General features: G+C 37.2%; 1 protein-coding gene across 1 annotated transcript; it reads left to right on the top strand.

Moving 5' to 3' along the window:
- Nucleotides 1–5,517: 5,517 nt before the first annotated feature.
- On the top strand, nucleotides 5,518–22,432 carry LOC144442099 (uncharacterized). The gene is made up of 4 exons (XM_078131368.1): nucleotides 5,518–5,698; nucleotides 12,856–13,486; nucleotides 19,831–19,876; nucleotides 21,808–22,432. The coding sequence occupies exons 1-4, from the start codon at nucleotides 5,518–5,520 to the stop codon at nucleotides 22,291–22,293; spliced, it is 1,344 nt and encodes a 447-aa protein (XP_077987494.1). The 3' UTR covers nucleotides 22,294–22,432.
- Nucleotides 22,433–22,512: the final 80 nt, after the last annotated feature.

Here is a 22,512-nt window from a genome sequence, read left to right as displayed (position 1 = left end):
TTCATAGCTAGTAGTAGAGCTGTCCTCAAGGTATTGCAAGCATTGTTTGTGAGGGGACGTTGACAGATACTTTAATTAATATAAATGCGTGCACACATATTAGTTCCTTTGCCATATTCCCAAGTGGCTGACAGGATAGCTTTGAACCCCAGGCCCAACATCTTTATTTTGTATATTATACACATTGTGTACGTCATTGCATGTAAATTAAAATGTCAATTTAAATTGGAGACATTAACTAAATTAATATGTTTATAATTGGAACAAGTACAATACCAATTACCATGGATAGCCTAATTGATGTATTGGGTGGTTCAAATTAAGCGTGTCAATTTGTGTTTTATAATCATGTTTTTACTGCGTGTATCAAAAGTGGCGACTGTTAGGGGGTATTTCATATCTTTAAAAAAATGGATGATTTCCCATGTCCTGGGTTACAATTTCAAATGATGATGGTGGTGGTGTGGTGGTGGTGGTGGTGGTGGTGGTGGTGGTGGTGGTGGTGGTGGTGGTGGTGGTGGTGGTGGTGGTGGTGGTGGTGTCGGCGGCGGCGGCGGCGGCGGTGGTGATGAGGAGGAGGAGGAGGAGCAGGAGGAGGAGGAGGAGAGAAGATGAGAGAGACAGACATACAGAGAGATCTAGAGAGCTTAGACCCTCCACCATGGATAGAGACAGACAACTATACAGTAAGACAGACAGACAGACAGACAGACAGTCAGTCAGACAGACAGACAGACAGACAGACAGACAGACAGACAGACAGACAGACAGACAGACAGACAGACAGACAGACAGACAGACAGACAGACAGACAGACAGGCAGGCTAGGCAGGCAGGCAGGCAGGCAGGCAGAGACAGACAGACAGACAGACAGACAGACAGACAGACAGACAGACAGACAGACAGACAGACAGACAGACAGACAGACAGGCAGGCAGGCAGGCAGGCAGGCAGGCAGGCAGGCAGGCAGGCAGACAGACAGACAGACAGACAGACAGACAGACAGACAGACAGACAGACAGACATGTGCACATATATACATACACTACAGGTGGGCAGTCAATTACTCAGTCAGTCAATCAATCAATCAAGCAAGCAAGCAAGCAAGCAGACAGACAGACATGCTGACAGGTAGGTAGGTAGGTAGGTAGATAGACATGGATCGGGTAGATGTCTTCCACCTTGTCATCTAATGGCTTTATCTAAATTTAATTAAAATACAGTGTACAAATCAACACGTGACTATCATATTGTTAATGATGATGAGAAATATACACACTAAAATTTAATTGACACACGTCGATGCAAAGCCCCAATAAAGTATATACATGAATCTTGGAGTTGATCATAGAACTAACCGTGCGAATAGACATTGAATCTAGAAGTACACCAACTGTCATTTGTCTTCACGTACGTGTAATGTGTAAACTTATGCATACTATTGAAAGCAATGGTTGCAATGTGAGTGTATGTTAGTATTACGCATGTACAAACGTCTTTTTTCAGATCAACAATTCTACAGCAAATTAATCCCCTTATTCTCTCCGTGGTCTGTGGCAAAAACCAAACCCTTTTCGCACCAAAGCGAAAAAAAAAACCTGGACATCACCATGTATGTTCATCGTGAGAGTGTACTAGATTGCACCTGTCTCACAACCGTGAGTCAGACCACCTGTGAGCTGTCTTAGCTCCGGGCATTCTGAATGGTCCTCGCGATCTGAATAGGCCATACGTGCTTTTGCATCCAAATTTCCTCGTACAGTCTCACCGAATTGTCTTGGGTACCAGTCTAGGCAATTACAGGAACGCGATATATTTATCTCAGCCGTCTCAATATTATTGTATTCTGACTAATTAGTGACGCAGAGATAGGCGGATTATACAGTATCACTATCACTACCATAATATAATATGAATTAAAATTTTGGATCCTATCACCAAGCGTTTGCTAGTTGCTGTAAGACATAATTGATAGATTCCCTCGAAATAAGGAAAACATGATATAATGGAAATACAATTTCTGAAAGTTGTGTAATTGGGACACACCATTGACAGTGGCCGAATGTCACCATCAAATTGACGACTGAATTTGACAACGAAAAATTTGGCGGGAATATCGAGCAGACGATAAAGCGTCAAACGCAAATTTTGGCATTTGAGTAGGATATCTTTACTAAAACAACGTAAATGGATTGTCTTGCCGGGGTACTGTAATGCGCTTGTCACGTTTTCTCTCATAATCGTCCCAAGAATGTCTATACGACAAGGACTAATCTCTTTGTCAAGTTAATTATCTCCCAATGAGGAAAATTGGATCTTATCTTTTATTTGTAATTAATCACCCTCAACCAGTCACCTTTCAATAATTTAGTTCGTTTAGTAAGATGAATTTCAAAAATAGAATCATCAATTATGACTTCAATATTATCGCAAATGTTTTATGTTGCGTAGTTTTTTTAAGAGTCGGTGGAATACCGCAGGGACCGTCAACATCATAGTCATGGGGTTATGCGCGTTCATACTTTGGGAGTCTCGGTAAATTATTTTGGTTATAGTTAGCAGAAGCTAGCGGTGGTCACTCACCAGTCACTTGAGGAGAGTTACTATTATTTCATTCTAGAGGAAGAGGAGTTAAAAGCCAATTACTCAATAATACAGTAGTGAATTCGGAAGTGTAACAACAACAACAACAACAACAACAATACGATACGATGCAAATAAGTGCTAGATTGTTTCAACTCTTCGACGTACGGTTTGAAACACTTCCGCTTGTCCATCAAGGCGTTTTAACGCTATATGCATACACAGACAACGCTTATGAAAGTCTGAAAACGGTATATCAGCTTATTTTTGCCAACTTATTAAAGACTTTTCTTAGTTTGTAGATTGAACTCATACATCAGAAGGTACATACTAATGTCAACTTGTCAAGTTTGCGATCTGTTTCTTGAAAAAAAACGTGTACATGTGAAACCAATTTGACATTCTAGTTCTTTTGCTTACTATTAATAATAGTTTTATAGACACCCGTCTAGAGTGGGGCCCGAGTGTTCATAATTTCGCTATCCAAGCACATGCTCTCAGAGTTTCGTTTGAGAGACGGTATCTTATAGGGGCCTACTCGCTGGGAATGTGCTGTTGTTCATCCGAACCACCTGTTGATTCAATGTTCACCGTCAGCCGAAAACATGACTTGGTTTCTTATATGTTTATCATTTTGTGCTATACGAGTGGAACATTCACAAACGGGAGGCGGTGAGATAGGGTCGAGGGGGAGGGGAGGGGAGGGGAGGGGATGGGAGGGGACGAGATGTTAGGAGAGAGGGAAGAGACACGAAGGGAGAACGCGAGGGGTAGGTTTCAATGTAAGATTACAGAGCGATGGAGGAGGTCAAACGAGGCAATACAAGAGATGCTGGAGAGGGTAGGAGAGGACAAAACCGACGAGAGCGTGGAAAGCCTGAGAGAGGGAGACATACACATGGAGACGGTGGAGTTGTAGGAATTCTGTGTCCCGTTGTTACTAAGCCTAATGAGCAGGCGTGAAAAAATTTACAACGCTTAGTCTCAAGTGTTTGTAGTGATTATAATGAGATACATTTAGTTAACTTACAACATTGAACACAATACATATGTTTGATATAAGGATTTAGGGCAAGGCAGTGTACAGATAATGAGACTGTCAGAAAATGAGACTGTCTTCATACAATAAATGTCTACAGATACTGTGTCGTTAGTGTATTTCTGTGTGTTGGGTCTTTGTTCATAGTCAGGCACAACTTCATGCACACTGTCATAAAACTACTAATATCTGAAAACCGATCGGCAAAGAGCTATGTGAAGAAAATAAAATGGTTATTTTCAATGTCTACAGTGCTACGTGTATTACACAATTTACACTTCCCTCTTTCAGACAATACCATTTACCATTTACCATTTACCAGCAACTTTTCTGTTCAGCTCAACACGTCTCTGTGTCTGAAGGGTTAAAGATCACGAGCGTGTGTTTCTGAAGTGTCAAAGGTCATATTATCAGTTACTGGGGGTTAAATGTCAAATTGTGTGTCCGTTACTGATGGGTTAAAGCCTTAAAGATCACGTTTATCTGTTACAGAAGTGTTTACGGTCACGCTTGTCCGTTACGGAAGGGGTAATGATCACATGCACCTGTCGGTTACTGAAGGGGTAATGATCACCATGTCTGTTCCTGGTTAAAGGTCGCATTTGTCTGTTAATGTTACTGAAGGTGGTTAAAGGTCATAGTGTCCCTTAATAAATGGACAATGATCACGTTATTGACTGAAAGGGTAAAATGATATATCTGTCATCTGTCTGTTACTGAGGGGGTGAAAGTTCATATCTGTCTGTCTGTCACTGAAGGGAAAATGACCACATGTGACTGTTAGTGTGAGTGGTATTTGCCGGCTACACGCAATACTCTAGGGTGGTCTGATCGTATCTTGTACATAAATGTTTATATGTAATTATTCTGTTTGTTACTCACAAAATGAATGGATTTGTTATCTTGTAACGATATGCCTATAAAATGTAGCGGTATGGCAGACGTCGGGCCGGCTAAATTGGATTTTGTGCCTTGTTTTTTCTAGTAGTCAATGGTGGTGCAAGCCGGCGTATGTGAAAAAAAGAAACTGAAAAAGGAGAGTTTACACTCAAAACAAGGGAATTGTTTTGGCGTGTTTGTGAGAGTTCCGTACACACACCACTGTTTATGTAAAGAGGCCAACGGCTTTCCCTTTCTGCGGCATACACCTATTTTGCCTGGACACACAAAAAGTTGTCGAAATCCCCTTGTTCGTTGTAATAAACACCAACTTTGCCGCAACTAAGTCCGAATGTTACCAACGTTCTTACTCTCTCTCGCACTTTACGAAGTCGCCATTTCACAAACTTCTACCCGGTGGATCGACAGATACCATCATCGTCAACTGGAGTGGGCCAGACAGTTGGGAGGTTTTCACTTTTTACCCCATTAACTTACTTAATTGGTCTTGTTATTGACCAGAAAAGATATAATTGAAAATGTAAAGATAGCAGATGCGGTGTCCTTTGATGTCCATTCGGCGGCAATAATGGGGGAGTGAATAAACGAAATGGGGCTTGTTTCTTTTTTATTTCTATTATTCTTCTGAGCCGTTTGATTGGCTGATAAAAGGAATCTTTAGTCCCTTTAACTCTTCTTTAATTATCTCCCGGAGTGTAATTTTTGCTAAATGAAACGAAAGCACATTTAATTTTTGCAAATTGCGTGAATAATCCCGTAAAATTGTAACAGATCTATGCAGTCTTAACATTTACTTTGTAGTTTAGCCGGAAAGAATATAATATTTGGCGCTAAAAGGGTGGCAACACGAGGTTCTATTTTTCACCGACTTAGGGGAGTCGGAACCACTGCCCTTCTTTTACCCATAACCTTTGCGTATCCTGATCAGACGTTTGGTCCGACCAGTTCGTCAGCACACAACAACATCTATGGTCACATCAAACTAACTATACAGGATGGAATTTCATTCGAAAGTTGAACTACTGTTTGGTGCGAAACTACCGAAGTTGAACCCGAACCTGCCCGAATGTCCGAGGTTGATTAAAATCCAAAGCGGAGCTGACCGGAGAGATACCGAAACTGACGATTCGGACGAAGTTAAAACTTCGACGGAGAAAGTTGTCAACACACGAATAGGTGAGTCTAAAACTTAGTGGTCCATGTAGAGTTCTGTGTTCATTATCAGAATGGCTTTGGATATCAAATTGGACAATTTTGATAATTAAAAGTCATGAAAGACCAAAATGTCGACTTCTGGAACGTATTTCCACTAAAATATATTATTTTTTAGATCGATAATATACCACTTGTAGAAGTTTCCATATACGTACTGCTAGCATACGTTCATACCAGACTAAGCAGCTTTCCGTGCCCCCCCCCCTCCCACCTCATATGCAAATTATATTAGACACACTAAGATTCCTGGAGAAATTAATTAAAACATAAATGCAAGATGACATATACACCGGGTGTAATTTCTTTAATTCATTGTACCGGCGTTTCCGTGTATATTGAACTTTTTTTTTATAATGTTTTGAATTCCCGGATGTATGATATTAACAAGGTTTATTTAAAGCGCTGCAAAAGACTGTGTTATACATGCATTTTTGCGGACTTTGTGTCTAAAAGCATACAAAGGAAACGGGGACAATATACACCGGATTGTCGAATTCTCACGCACGTTGAGACCTACTTGAAATAAATTAAGTGTAACCACAAAAGCAATTTCTAAGCAACTAGCAAATTAATTGGACCGATCCAAAAGATGTTAGCTTAGGGAAACACCGCTCAATGTTTGTTATTGTAAGACCAACAACAATTGTCAATTTCTTATTGGGTTCGATTTCCGTGTGATATATTTCAATAGAGTATCCCATTAAGTATCTCGATACATTTCAATAAGTATATTACACTGTGAGTGCAAATATCAATACTAGTATACGATAACGGTAGCTTTTCCACTCCATTGCGCCTGCGTGGACTTTACTATTACATTTCGCATTGGTAGTAAATAATAAACGCTGTTTTCTTTAAATGGGTAAACTGCACACCTGGTAAATTCATTAAATATTAAAGTCAGTTCTTTATAGCATTCTAATTAAATGTATAGGAAAGGAAAAATACAGTCAATAGCGCCAAACTTCAACAAATAACGAACCAATTGAATTAAAAATTCATTCAAACGCACGGGTCGTTCTGTAAAACATCGGCACATGTAATTTTTGTGGCAGATTTACTATAAATACAGACATACAGTCCATCATCATCACCACCACCACCGCGACGCTGATGCCCGTCCCGATGGTTTGCGTTCATGTCTGACGCGCACACCAACCTGTCAAACTAAAGGAGATATTATCGGATAGTATTAATAATTTTCATTTGCAGGTTTCTTCATTCAAATACGTAACATATGCCTCTTTTATGGGGGTCGTGTCATTAGTATATTTAACAATCCGGCTTTGAATCCATCAATGATAGCCTGATTGATAGTAGCGTCATCATTTATCCACGACACAGCCGGGATTTGATTAAAAATACAAATTGTGATAAATAAGTCACCCAATTAACAGGGAAAGAAATCAACGTGCTACAACGTCACAACCGGTCTTGTTGTTCGTTTACTATTGAGTGCATACACGTCGCCGTAGTAGTAACGCAAACCAACGCATCGACTTGACGGATCGATTGATGAAATCATCGTGTCGAACCCACGCTGTTCACGAAAATCATACGCGAGAAACCCTGCAGTTACGACCGTGAATTCCACCTCAACAGGCCATCGTCAAACTTTCTCGGTAGGTAGACCTGATTTTTGCCTTTAAATATATATACAAAACGGTCGCTGCTCTTAGTTGTGATAACTTTATCTTGAATTATTCAACATCTTTTTTTACGGATCAATATAGATATAGAATTGGATAATTTCAGTTTTCGTAGAGTGTTTGCACTAATTCTCTAAACACGCTTTTTGCAAAATTTGTTGAATTTCTTCCCGCCATTAGTCACCATGAAGTTCGCACGGTTCCTAAATTAATGATATCCAAAAAACATATAGGAATTCAAACTTTCATATTCATAAAACCGTTAGAAAAAATCCTTTCTTTCATGATCAATCAGAAGATATAAGTTGGATAACTTGATTTGAAAAATAAGAGAATGGTTTTTATATTATGGATTTCTTTTATATAATTGTTATACTTACTTTCAAGCACACTACACGACGTATACGTCAATCAGTCTGTGTGTGTGTGTGTGTGTGTGTGTGTGTGTGTGAGTGAGTGCGACAGCATGTATATCTGCATGTGTATGTGTTTATGTGTACGCATGTGTGAGATCGATACGGTGCGTCTATATGTGCCAAGTGTATGTGTGTGTATGTATGTATGTATGTATGTATGTATGTATGTATGTATGTATGTATGTATGTATGTATGTATGTATGTATGTATGTATGTATGTATGTATGTATGTATGTATGTATGTATGTATGTATGTATGTATGTATGTATGTATGTATGTGTGTGTGTGTGGGGGGGGGGGTGTATGTGTGTATGTATGTATGTATGTATGTATGTATGTATGTATGTATGTATGTATGTATGTATGTATGTGTGTGTGGGGGGGGTGTATGTATGTATGTATGTATGTATGTATGTATGTATGTATGTATGTATGTATGTGTATGTGTGTGTGGGGGGTGTATGTGTGTATGTATGTATGTATGTATGTATGTATGTATGTATGTATGTATGTATGTATGTATGTATGTATGTATGTATGTATGTATGTATTTATGTATGTATGTATGTATGTATGTATGTATGTATGTATGTATGCATGTACGTACACACAGTACGTGAGTGAGTGTGTGTGTGTAGTTCGAAAGTGACTACTGTTTCTCGTTGGCAACCATGGAATGTTTTTTGATCTCATTTCATAATCTCAGAATTTATACGTATAATTCTAAATTAATGTAGTATTCAGTGTTTATTTAAAGTTTACAAGGCTTTAACATCATTGTATAGAATGTCATTTTATCTGTCGTCGACCTCGTAAATACTAGTATACTTAGTAGTACGTTTATTTTCCTCATTTCCCCGAAGTAAAATATCGCTAGATTTCCAATTATTGCAGTCCATCAATTGTTTGGTTTGCGTGCGAACAAAACCTAAGCCTGCAAAACTCCATTATTTTGAAGTGAGTCCACGTATGTGTACGAGTACTATAAAGTGTGGGAAAATCATCAAATACCAATTTCCACGTCATTGCGGGACAACACCCCAATACAAATTATGAATATTCAAAGAGAAGAAACAATATCTAAAGTGTAGAAGTGCTTCCCGCGTCTTTTTTACTTGATTGAGTTTTAATTAATTTTGAACGATTTGGGTACAATGCTATTTGCTTCGTTTTCCATGTTGAGGATCTGTGACCATATGCTATGCAAGTATGCCTATCCGTGCAGTGATTGTCATCTGCAATTGTTGCGACGTATCCCAATAGGTCCAGTCAAGTACATAATGCCCTAACCATATTAGTGGTTATTTATTTGATTCGGATTCACACGCACTATCAAGCTTATTTGAATGAATTTATTAGTAAATGAAGACTGCAACAGCTGTTGGATGATTTCTAAATCTATAGAAGTCGCATGTCCAGTTTGACCTTGCACATTCGCAGTTTTCAATTGTTTAATTCGGACGTATTTACCTTCTCGTGGTATCTTTATTCTACTAACGTTTTCCACGGTAAGTTTCAAATGAATTAATATTCAAAATGTCTAATAACAACAGTTTTCCTCGGCAAGTTTGTCAGAATGCATTCTATTCTAAACGTTTTTCGCCAGTTTTTCGTGTTAAATTTCAAATATGTATTTTATTCAAAATATTTTAAACCACAGAATTTAATTCCTAACTTGAACACAATTTTTAGAGAATGATTAATGATTTCCATATATTTCTAATATATGTTATATTCCAAATGTTTAACATTTTCTAAATTTAACTCATAACAATAAAAATATAACTTTTTAGAGAATTAGAAAATACAATCTATATCTAACTTATAAGCTGCTTGTACCAGCTTCTGTTTTTCTGACGGTGAAAAGTTTATGTGTATTGATTGATTGATTGATTGATTGATTGATTGATTGATTGATTGATTGATTGATTGATTGATTGATTGATTGATTGATTTAGTATTTATTTTATTTCATTTTATTTATTTATTTATTTATTTATTTATTTATTTATTTATTTATTTATTTATTTATTTATTTATTTATTTATTTATCTATTTATTTATTTATATATTTATTTACTTTATTTATCCTCGGTACCTCCTTAAGTAGCCAGTACTTCATTCCAAGGAGGCCGAGACAAAAAAGACAAAAATACTAATAAAATAACAAAACTACAAGTCAATGTGGTAAATTAAAAAAAAAACAAGGAAAAGTACAAATAGACAAAACAAATATCACATACATGCTCATAAAAATAGTCAAATTGATTACAACTCTTAAGGAATTTTCATATCCTTACAATATGTAGGAATTGATTTCTAGGGAGTTGCTTTTTTTATACTTAAAACTCTGAGCGATAAACTTGGAATTGGGTATAAAAATAAAGGCCTTGTAGGGTAATTATGGATTCTGTTTTTTGAAAAGTTATCTGTATATAGAGTTAGTTGCAGATGAATCGTGGAGAGAGATTAATCAAGTGGCGTTTTTTATTTGTTAGCATGAATAATTATAAAAGGGTTTTTGAAACATCAATTTTATAAATAATACGTTTTGTTTTGGTTAAGATTTGTCTTGCAGAAATATTTTGATAGAAATTATTGCAACTGTATTTCGTTTTGATTTTTGTATATGTAATAAAAACGCTAACTCTGGTTTGTTGTAGTTATCTCTATTCGAATAATTATCTAGTGTCCTATCTGGAAAAAGAAAAAAATTATAGACAAAATAATTCTCACTTTTATTTATTTATTTATTTATTATTATTTTTTGGGGGGGGGGTGTACACAGTTCTAAGACTTGGGTCTAAAATATTACAAAGAAGAAATGCGCTGATAAACGTGGGGAAAATTTTAAGTATTTTTAATCAGAAAAAGAAGAAACCTTTTAGACTTTTTGAGTGAAGTGTGAGAAGAAAGTTGGAGTTAAAAGACGGTGAACAAAAAAATGAACAACAGCGCCCGACACTATTAAAACGACACAACTCGTCACATAATCCGGAAAACATAACACAATACAAAACATCCTAACATGACAGAGCTTGTCACAAAATACGAGTAGAACATCCTGACACAATACAGAATTCGTTATAAAAGAACACATTATAAGTATAACAACATAATAAAGCACATCACACAGTAGAACATAAGATACAACATAAATAACATAACCGAACACCAAATATAACAGCACAACATAGCACAACACAACACAACACAACACAACACAACACAACACAACGCAACACAACACCCCATCCCATCCCACCCCATCCCATCCCACTACACACCCCACCCCACAACACAACACCACACCACACCACACCACACAACACATCCCACAACACAACACAACACAACACAACACAGCGCAACACAACACAACATAACTTATAAGCACAACACAAACCAACTAGCCACAAAACCACACTATTAAAAAAAAAATTCTACAGTAGCATGTCGGTAAACCACGAACCTCATAATTTTAAATGATTTTTTTTTTCAAGTTGGCACGCTGCACCAGTCACAAGTAAACTATTAAAGTGTTATTGTACCAGTACCTACAACCCTAGATTTAATCCGCCTACCCTCTGTACCACAGACCACTCTCACAGCTGACATCAACAGTCGACAGATCAAACCCTAGAATTACACCATCGGGACACCCAATCATCCTGATTAATGACCTTATTTGGTCAATGGTCACTTCATAATTCAAATCAATATAATACGTACCATTCAGTATATAAAGCCAGCCTTAATCTGTCATCTGAAATGACTCTACCGCCAATACTTCTTAACGAGTAATTAGAAAAATGCCGCGAAATCGCACTAAAGCTTATTATTATAATACATTCATATCTGTAACGTCATACCAAAAGTTGAAAAATCAAATTAAAAAAAGCAACAAATTACAAATGAAGAGAAATATACATAATTATGTAAATAATCCTGAACCATAACGACATGTGGAATATTTTTATCGAAACGTGGTAAACTCGAATCGAATTGTATTTTTTTTTATTAAACAATTCTTAAATGTGTTTTTACGAATATATTTTTGGCTTAGGAAAGCCAAAGAGGTTATGAACACTTATCGACCATTGCATCTTTTTCTTGGGTCATTAATCAACTGTCGCGTAAATTGGTTTCAAGTCGTTTTGTCCGATGTTAGTATCTGGAGGCTACAGAATTTAGTTCAGAATGGCTTGACATGTAGTCACTGTGTTCGCTGCAAGCGGTCTACCAGGTGATGTTACCATCACTTGTTAGTTTCGTGCGTGTCAATCGTGTTAATTCCCCGCTAATACCCCATACGTTATCGTTCGCCTGACCGCAGGCTATTTAAGGTCTATGTAGTCTTATTGTGGACGTCGCTACCGCAGCTGAACCCACTGCAGTTCGTTGCAGCGTTCATCTTTTCCCCGACCTTGGTTGTAAATTGGTGAGTACCAAGCGGCTACGATGATCGGAGTGTCGTTCATTGTTTTTCTAATGATTTTCTTTTGTTCAACGATTGACGAAAGTGGAGAGTGGTGTTGGTATATTTGCTCAATCGCATCAATACAGACGTCGGTTCGTTCCATGATAAAAGCTACCAATGTGTGTTATATTCACTTTCAACGAGAACGTTACACGAGGTCTACATTTAAAACGCCGGCAAAATGCATACATGCCCCTACCGCAAAATGTTATCGAGAAAGTCGCGTCGCCAGTGCAATGACTAATTCGCCGAACGCAATGACATTCTATGAGTGTCTCCTTACTTACAAACATTACACTGTATGATAACCAAATATGATTACTTTCAAGGGCGAATGTATATTATATGTTTGATTAGGTTGAAGTCAATGGGCGATTAAATATATATAAACAACGGAGACACTTAAAATCCAAGCCTCGCGTGTTACGAACACTGTGTATTTTGTGGTACTGTATAGCCAGTGTATATTGAAAGTGTTGCTGTTTTGTTTTGATATTTTTTTCACAGCTCCTGGGATGGTTTCCATATGCTCTTTATATTTTCACGGGTTCTTTCTCTTTAATATTTCCAGGAATCGATTTTCTTCAGAAAGACGTGAAGTTGAACATGGATTCTGCAACGAGCAACAGACGAACTTACCGCGACTTCTCTACCGATAGTCTGCTGCGTGCAACTCCACCTTCCATGTATACTTCGGTAGCAATTATAAACAGCAAAAACTGTCGTCGTCGTGAGACGATTATGCAACCTTTTGGTCGAGATATCAAAATGGAAGAAAACTGTCCTGAAAATGTAGACGCATACAGATCGGTATTTAGCAATCGTCAACCGTATGACATTAAGCGAGACTTTGTACGAACAGTAATTGCAGAGGACGTGGCAATCAAATCCGAACACACACTTCACGAGACTCGAGTAGTGGACAGGCAAATGATATCAGCGAGGGACACAGACGAGTCAAACGTAGATGAAAAACCCGAAAGTGATGATTTGGCGACGTCGGATGGGAAGAGCGAGGAACCGAAATCGGGATGTACTGTCGACGGCGTCGAGGACACCGTTAGTTTATCTGGTGGGAGTGATAACGAAGAGTACTGCGGCAAAAGAAAACAAAGACGGTACCGTACGACTTTTACGAGTTACCAACTGGACGAATTGGAAAGAGCATTTCATAAAACACACTACCCAGACGTGTTCACAAGGTAAGTTAATTAACCGCTATCTGTTTACTAATTGGTCACAATATGATAACATTATTTGATGAAGGAGCAGTGCGCTCAGTCCATATTGTCACAAAGGAAACATGTGTAGCATGTCTATTGTCGTTTCATTAGTATCGATCACCGCCGACAAGAAAAGTATGCTGTTGTAACGAAAACAGAGTACATAAACAAAAACATGTCCGAAAAAATACAGAAAGTGATTAAACATACATAATTATGAAAGGTCCTGGTTGACGTCGTGATGTTGTCTTGCCATTATAAATTCCCCATAACTTAAACACAAAATTAAGAAAAAGATAGCCGTAAAACAAAACAAAAAATAAAAACACAAATATGAATCTTTTGAATTTATTCGTTCGTGGAATAATTTTCCTTCCCCAACTTTCGCACTTCCGCACGTGGTCATATTAATGAGAAAAGGGTCTCCTAATTATTTTGGATTTTAACTTTATAATTTTGAAAAAAATAACAAGGTGAAACTACACCAAGTCGGTGTCTGTAACTCAATGATTGCAAACAAAATAACAAGGTGAAACTACACCAAGTCCGTGTCTGTAACTCAATCATTACAAACAAAATAACAAGGTGAAACTACATCAAGTCCGTGTCTGTAACTCAATGATTGCAAACAAGATAACAACGTGAAACTACACCAAGTCCGTGTCTGTTACTCAATGATTGCAAACACTACGTAAATGTAACTGTGTAAAAATGTTTTGTTATTTGTACGTACAGGAAGTGATTCGTAAAGAAACCTTTTACATATTGTAAAGTTGTTCAATATTTTTGGGGGCAAACATTAGTCACTATGATAAACACGGGCTTGGTTTTTATATTCTATTAAATTTTAAGTACTAATTCCATTCATTTTAGTAGGAAAACACATTTAAGTTAGTTTATTAAATTCCAAAATAAGTAGGTATTCTCGTCCATATGGTCACTTTAATCTCACCGTGACCTTTTACCGCCAAGTGTCACCTTATACGCATACGTTCACCTTGATTGGCTCGGTAATGATAGCTTCTTTTATAATTATGCTAATTATACATCGATTAGTCCTGACTCTTTTAAGGACACCGTACTTTGAATTTTTGTCCCATCTAGGTTATCGTTAAATGGTTTTTAAATCCAAAATATTTTAGATATCGCTGCAAATCAGTCTGTAATCTGCGCTTTCTAAGTATCCGTATTTTAGTCTCTGAACGAAAAATATGGTAGCGTTTGATTAAAACTCGCTTGCTAGCTTGGTTTGTGTTCGTGCTATAGAATATGTTTCATCCCTTATTGTTTGTTTGTTTGTTTGTTTGGTAATTTACACCAATTATCTCGTTTGTAAATGCTTCTTCGTATTTGTAGGACATATGGTAGGATATGATTTAAAACTACGTTCCGTTGTTTCTGTGGTCTGTATTAAATTGATAATTTTGCCAATTATCTTAATTCGGCAGACTTATACACAAACTAGAGTCGCATAATTGATCTAACCGTCCCAATATTTTGTGTCGCAATACTCAAGTTTAAACGTCTCTACTTCCTTTGTGCAAGTAGGAAACTACAGTGTGCCTTGGGCAAATGATACTCATCCCCGTCTCAAATGAAATGATAGAATTGGTAAAAAAAATTACCTAAACTAGATTTGACTCGCAGAGTACATCTTGTGTATAAAGAGTTTGCCGGAGGCCATCTATCTTAAGATTAATTTGAATTCTAACGACAGCGTGCCACCCAAAGCTATAATTTAAGCATTACTCTTACATTGCATCTGATTTAATTTCCTCCCAAAGTTTGCAAAATCAATTTTCTTCACTAAATTCTGCCATTGGCTTGCCTTTTAGCGGTCTTTGATTGGGTAATGATATAGCTATAACTAAGTTTATCAAATTAATTGAGTTTCGCCGATGGGGTTTGCGTTCTTGTTATGCGACTCTATATACTTCATGGCGTTTCTACGCAGTTGTTAGTTTTACATGTAGTTTCATTAACTAGTAAGTTATGGGATACGTTTAATGATAATATGTACGTTGACGAGATAAAATTGGCACTAGTGATTTTTACAAATTGCCGAATGAATTTTTCATACGTTGACCTGTCAATTAAGTGGTGTGTTACCGAAAAAAAAACACTTCATCACCTTAGTTCTAATACACTCTGTAGTTATCGTCGCTTTAAATAGCTGAGCTTCATTTAAAAAGAAATTCACCCCGCATTGTTGTTAAGAAGTATCAATTATCAACGGATTTGTAGTGCTGCTGTTAATTCCTGCCGTCTTATTGCTATAGATTGATTAATTTATAAAAATGCAAAGCAGTTTTTGCAGATTGGATTTTTTTTTAGATTTACACAATGTGTATATTTACCTCAAAAATATTTTCAAAAATTGAGTATTTAAAATTTCACGGTTATAATTGACTAAAACGGGAGAATTATTTTTCGAAAAATATATATCCATACTTATACGTTATCATCATCATCATCATCATCATCATCATCATCATCATCATCATCATCATCATCATCATCATCATCATCATCATCACCACCACCATCATCATCATCATCATCATCATCATTACCTAACCACCCAATTACACTTTACACCACAAACTTGTCAATCAGAAATTAAAATTTTTGCAAAGAGCGTGCACAACTCCGACTTGAAAAAAAAATCTCTTTGGAAATAAGAAAAATTACTACCCAAGTACATTAATTCTAAATTCACCGAAACATTTAGCATTTTTTTGCCAAATTATCAAAATAGTCGAAAATATAGTACATCATATTTACAAAATATATTATAAGTTTTTAACATCATAAAATAGAAAGAATCACCAAACAAACATACATGTTACATCCATACAATTACTTACACATATGGTTTGTGTTCGTTGTTTGCATAGATCTCAAATTTGTCAGAAATATCCGCACTATAAAAAAAGGGTACAGTAAACCGATTCAATTGTTGCTGATTTTTTACAACTTCTATCACACATGTCAGTTTTTCCCTTGATTATGTCATTACAGCTTTTTTATCGACTGATGTTATGTTAATCAACAGTTAATCAATACATCTTACACATTTTGTCCTGAGGCAGTTGAACGAAAACCAATATTAAATGGGGGTATCTAACAAACGCCAGATACTGACCGTGTCTGTTTCTAGTTACCAATAACCACCTGTTTCCACTGCCATGCCTGCGGGGGACTTTGAATTTTCATTGCAGCTCGTTCCCGACAATCATCCAATATGAAATCGACACAAATTATATCGTTAATTCTATAAACCATAGAAAGTCGCGAGTAAATATTAATTTAATAATTGACTCAAACGTTCTCATTAATGTCAAAAATGAATACACATACGTACTTTACCCGGATACACCTGGATTAATCAAAACAGCATTTATACACCAGGAAATATGAAATTACGCGCGAAAGAAAGATCGTCTGCGTGTGTTTCCCGCCAATTAAATTAAACTTTTTTTTTCGTTGTGGAGTTATGACTATATTTGACTATTCAGGTTCCTGCAAAATTGTAATGGTTCATAAAACGTCATGTTTGATAGATTAGTGACAACAATGGCCATGTTGTTGAGGTCCAATCCTGGACCAATACAATCGTTCTTTCACCATTAAGAAGGACACCGCATCCTGTCTCCGATGATGAAAACGGTGAAGAAGTCAATGCTAAAACGAGGTTCGGCACGTATCTTTTTTCGTTTGAGTCAAATGTCCCAAGGCATGTCTGCCTGTAACGTTATAATCTTACTTTGGAAAAGCTTTGAACGGAACTAGCGGGACAATTCAGTCCATCTGTAAAGTCGAAACTGTAATTTCAGAGAAAATAGCAAGAATGCACACTATATAGGCTCTATATTCCTTTGCGCTCCTTGGAATAATTGAATGGGTTCTGTCTACTTCTGAGCCCCCTTGGAACAATTGAATGGGTTCTGTCTACTTCTGAGCCCCCTTGGAACAATTGAATGGGTTCTGTCTACTTCTGAGCCCCCTTGGAACAATTGAATGGGTTCTGTCTACTTCTGAGCCCCCTTGGAACAATTGAATGGGTTCTGTCTACTTCTGAGCCCCCTTGGAACAATTGAATGGGTACGGTCTACTTTTGAGCCCCTTTGGAACAATTCAATGGGTACCATCTACTTCTGAGCCCCCTTGGAACAATTGAATGGGTACCGTCTACTTCTGAGCCCCCCCCCCCCCATTGGAACAATTGAATTGAATGGGTTCTGTCTACTTCTGAGCCCCTTGGAATAATTGAATGGGCACTGTCTACTTCTGAAACCCCCTTGGAACAATTGAATGGGTACCGTCTACTTCTGAGCCCCCTTAGAACAAATGAATGGGTACAATCTACTTCTGAGCCCCCTTGGGACAATTGAATGGGTATCGTCTACTTCTGAGCCCCCTTGGAACAATAGAATGGGTTCTGCCTCCTTCTAAGCCCCTTGGAACAATTGAATGGGCAATGTCTACTTCTGAGCCTCCACTGGAACAATTGAATGGGTACCGTCTGCTTCTGAGCCCCCTGGAACAATTGAATGGGTACCGTCTACTTCTGAGCCCCCTTGGAACAATGAATGATTGAATGGGTACCGTTCTACTTGTCTATATAATAAGAGCAACAAGATGACACAACGGTCAATCGGTGGCCCACAAGGATATGACTTAGTTACATTGATCATGAAAATTCTACAGTTAGAGTTGTTTATCTCAAACACAATGGTATACAGATATATGGACGCCTATTAATTCAAAACGTCACTTAGAGTACCACAAAAGAGTTTCTGTTGCAGCGTGTGCAGGAACAGGAATAAACCGTTCATATCGGAGTGTATTGTACCTTCGCTGAAAACCAGACTTCTACGTCATCACACATTTTCGAAGATTTAAATTAAAAAAATTTAAAAGATGTATAGATTTTTTCGCACCACTTAGCAGGGCAATGTCTTCAAGTTTGAAATAAACCTAAAACGTAATAAAAATTTACCAAAATTTAAAAAAAAAGGTTTGTGAAAAAAAATCGTCTGCCGAAAGTGGTACCAGGCGTAGATCACTACCATAAGTCGTGCTACTCATAATGTGTAATTTTATCTCCCATACAAATCATCTACAAAAATAATTCGACGTCTGTTAAATCCGATCTTGAAACAATACATTTATTTAGCGACAGATGTCACTATTATAATACCTGTGCCACAGAAGGTAAAGTTTTATCGGATTATATTTTTATTATTAATAAACTAAGCGCTTTCACTGAGCGACACGTTGGTCGTTCATCAACGGAGAAGGTAATTTTTACTCCAATAGATCAAGACCGGACAGCATGTGCCACAAAAAAAAAAAAAAAAAATTGGTAGAAAAATGTGTCCGTTATAGGTGATTAAAGATGAGATTTTGAAGATGTCTATTTGTAATTTAGTGACATAGTGACTGTCTAATGTTCGATAATCTGTCGCATACAGTAATCTAATGATTGATGATGGGTAAGCGGAGTAACAGCTTGGGATATTGGTATAAACAATATCTGTATCGACAACAGACAGACAGGGAGCACACCGGTTGATGATAAAAGATGGAATAGCCAGCCTACAGCAATTAAACTGTCGGTGTGCCACAGATTGAAAAGTCAACAGTTTAGGTACATCTATTTCCCACATGCGGTCGACCTAAGTGAAATTCTGTCGACTCCAAACCTATCTATCATCAACCTGTCAAAATTTAAGCCAAAATGGCCGAGGGGCTGGTGGTACACGAAGTCTATACACTGTATGTGTTATTGTCTTTCAATATTTTCTAAGTGCAACATTTTTTTTGAAAGTATTCAATTTTCTTGACAGTGTGTTAGGTAAATTTGGAAAGAATACATATTGAATAAACTGTTTCTTTTGGCAGGTTTAGTTTTGGTCCGTGTTGACGACAGACAGACGGACGGACAGACAGACATACATACATACATACATACATACAGACAGACAGACAGACAGACAGACAGACAGACAAACAGACAGACAGACAGACTCGCACATACATACATACATACATACATACATACATACATACATACATACATACATACATACATACATACATACATACATACATACATACATACATACATACATACATGCATGCATGCATGCATGCATGCATGCATGCATGCATGACAGACAGACAGACAGACAGACAGACAGACTGTAAAACAATAATTGTTATCCTAGGTGTTATATCATCTATTCGATATATTCATATGAACTGATGGCTAAATTATAATATATCCTAACTGAGTTTTCTATTTTCAATTTTTGCAGGGAAGAATTGGCATTGCGGGTGGATCTGACGGAGGCACGAGTCCAAGTAAGTCTAAAATAATTAATTTGTCAGCCCGTTTGTTTGTCTAGCTCCCATTATGTATGTATGTATGTATGTATGTGTGTGTGTGTGTGTGTGTGTGTGTGTATGTATGTATGTATGTAAGTATGTATGTATGTATGTATGTATGTGTGTGTGTGTGTGTGTGTGTGTGTATGTATGTATGTATGTATGTATGTATGTAAGTATGTATGTATGTATGTATGTATGTGTGTGTGTGTGTGTGTATGTATGTATGTATGTATGTATGTATGTATGTATGTATGTATGTATGTATGTATGTATGTACGAACGGACGGACGGACGGACGGATGAATGTATCTGTGTCCATAACGGGGTATAAATGCTTTCTTGGATGAGTGGTTGAAGCTAATAGGACCGTTCTAGTTCTAGCAACACTGATAAATCGTGTATCCGTGAATAATAAATGTCGTCTTTTTTTAAGTTGATATTGGCGTCCCAGGGGGTAAATTGGAGTGTTTTCTTTTACGTCCACGCTGCTTACGTTTTAAATTCCGTGCCAGTGCGGATGTTCCGATGCCCTAAAGGTGCAGTCAACCCCCAAAACTATTTCTGTAACAGATCTCGGATGACAATATTTAGATTTCATTAACGAAGTGAAAGCTTGTTTAGTTGTTGGGTAGTGTTCTACGTACGGATTTGTCATTCTGTTTTCTTTGCGATTTGTAAGCGAACGAGACATTTGTTGTGATAGGCAAGATGTCGACCAGCTCAGACAAGACGTGAACAGTGTGTAAATACGTACTATTCTGTTGGCGATAAAAGCCAATTTTTACCCTCAATGAGTCACATAGCAAGGATTTGCGGATCTGATTTTGCGCGGGCATGTACCACAAACAACAAGTTGAAAGGCGGGAATAGACTTTCCGCAACGAAAACGTCTGCGCGTGTGTTCGAATGTTATCATTTGGATTCTTACAAAGGCGGCAAATTACGATTTCGGTTTCTTAGTCGGATTCGGACAAAGGTGGTAGGATTTAGTGTCTTTGTGGCGGAGGCTCTAGTCTTAACAAATTGTCTTCCCAATAGAAGGAATTCCGATTGGGTATTACCCTAGTTAAAACAACAATTGTTCCTATTTGAAATACGACTATCTAATTTAAAGGCCAAATTAATGAAATCAAAAGAAATCAAAACTCAAGTTCCCCCTTTTCGAAAAAATAACAGAACCTTTCTCCGTATTTTTACCATTACAAATTACACTCAGGGCCGCTACATGTAACCAATAAAAATTATTTGGTTTTACTATGTACCAAAATGTCTAACGACTGAAATGAACAGACGTCAATTTTTATAAGCTTAAGTTTCTTCTCGAAAATTTAAAAATCATTAATTCGTTTAGTGAGGCAAAAGGAAAAGCATATATGAAAGTTCTTGATTTGAGATAAAAAAAAAAAAAAAAAAAGGTCTCCTTGTTTCCGTCGAACAGTGGAAATCTTCAGAATTGGTCAGAGTACGTGCAACCGTTGCAGACATTTACATATCATTTACATATCATTTACATATCATTTATTGAACATATTTGCCAAGTCAATTAGAGAGCGCAAATTTTGGCGCCTTTACAAATTGTCGTTCCCTCAAGATGATGAAATAGAACTCAAATATTTATCTAATTTTGTTACGGAGCCAGTGCCGAAATTGAAAATTACTCAACTTTAGCTGAACAATTTAATGATTAAGTATTATAAAGAACTGAACAACTGAGCTAAAATATTGACTTAGAAAGATTATTGTCATGGAATATTTTAGTGACTTTTTTAATACGTCCGGATGGTTACGTGTGTTTATATAGCCTTATTTATAGCATTCTGGTGTGTTGCTAAGTTATTTATGTTTCGCTAAAATTATATTATGGACCATCTAACTATTCTCCACTTTTAATCTTTGTTGTACAGGTGTGGTTTCAAAATCGACGAGCTAAATGGCGAAAGCGAGAAAAAGCACAAGGTACGCCGAGTACGAATTCACTGCCCTTGCCACAGACACCGTCCTTACACAGCCTTCATGGGTTTTCAGATCATCCGACAATAACCCGATTCGCAACCAGGGAGCCAACTTTAGGCTTGTCTCAGACACCGGCTGCAAATATGTTTAAATTGACTGGGACACTGAACAACTGTCTACTGCCGGGGGGAATGTTATCGAATCACCTGTCGGGATCACTACCAATATTTCCCCGTTCTTCGAGCGGAGACGCCCTTCTTAATTTCCACCCAACGTTGAGACCGACTTTCAATCCGTTTGTCAATCAAAGTGGTTTACTTGGACAGGTTGCTAATCCACAAGAGAGGAGAACATCCAGTATTGCACAACTTCGTATGAGGGCCAAGGAATATGCCGCATTGTTGGACGTTGGTAAAACAAACACTGTCTGCTCGTGATCAAGATAATTAACAAGATAATAGTGTTGCAATAAACTCTGACATAAAAACACATTTTCTCACAAACTTAAAGACATTAAATTTCTTTGTATTCAACAAATTTTCGGTGAAAAATTGATAGATTAAATAAACATTCAATTTCTGACGAAAATGGAGGAATATTCAGCTTTTCCCGCCGAAATTGGGGGGCGAATTTTTCTCACGACAATTTCTGCCAAA

This window comes from Glandiceps talaboti, chromosome 11, assembly GCF_964340395.1.
Source record: "Glandiceps talaboti chromosome 11, keGlaTala1.1, whole genome shotgun sequence".
NCBI lineage: Eukaryota > Metazoa > Hemichordata > Enteropneusta > Spengelidae > Glandiceps > Glandiceps talaboti.
This window is presented reverse-complemented; position numbering and strand designations above follow the sequence as displayed.

Excerpts from the sequence above, each read along its gene's own strand:
- LOC144442099 (XM_078131368.1), top strand. The coding sequence starts at position 5,518 with ATGGAATTTCATTCGAAAGTTGAACTACTGTTTGGTGCGAAACTACCG. Across the intron at positions 5,699-12,855 it reads AGTTGTCAACACACGAATAG|GAATCGATTTTCTTCAGAAA; the intron begins GTGAGTCTAAAA and ends TAATATTTCCAG. Across the intron at positions 19,877-21,807 it reads TGACGGAGGCACGAGTCCAA|GTGTGGTTTCAAAATCGACG; the intron begins GTAAGTCTAAAA and ends TTTGTTGTACAG.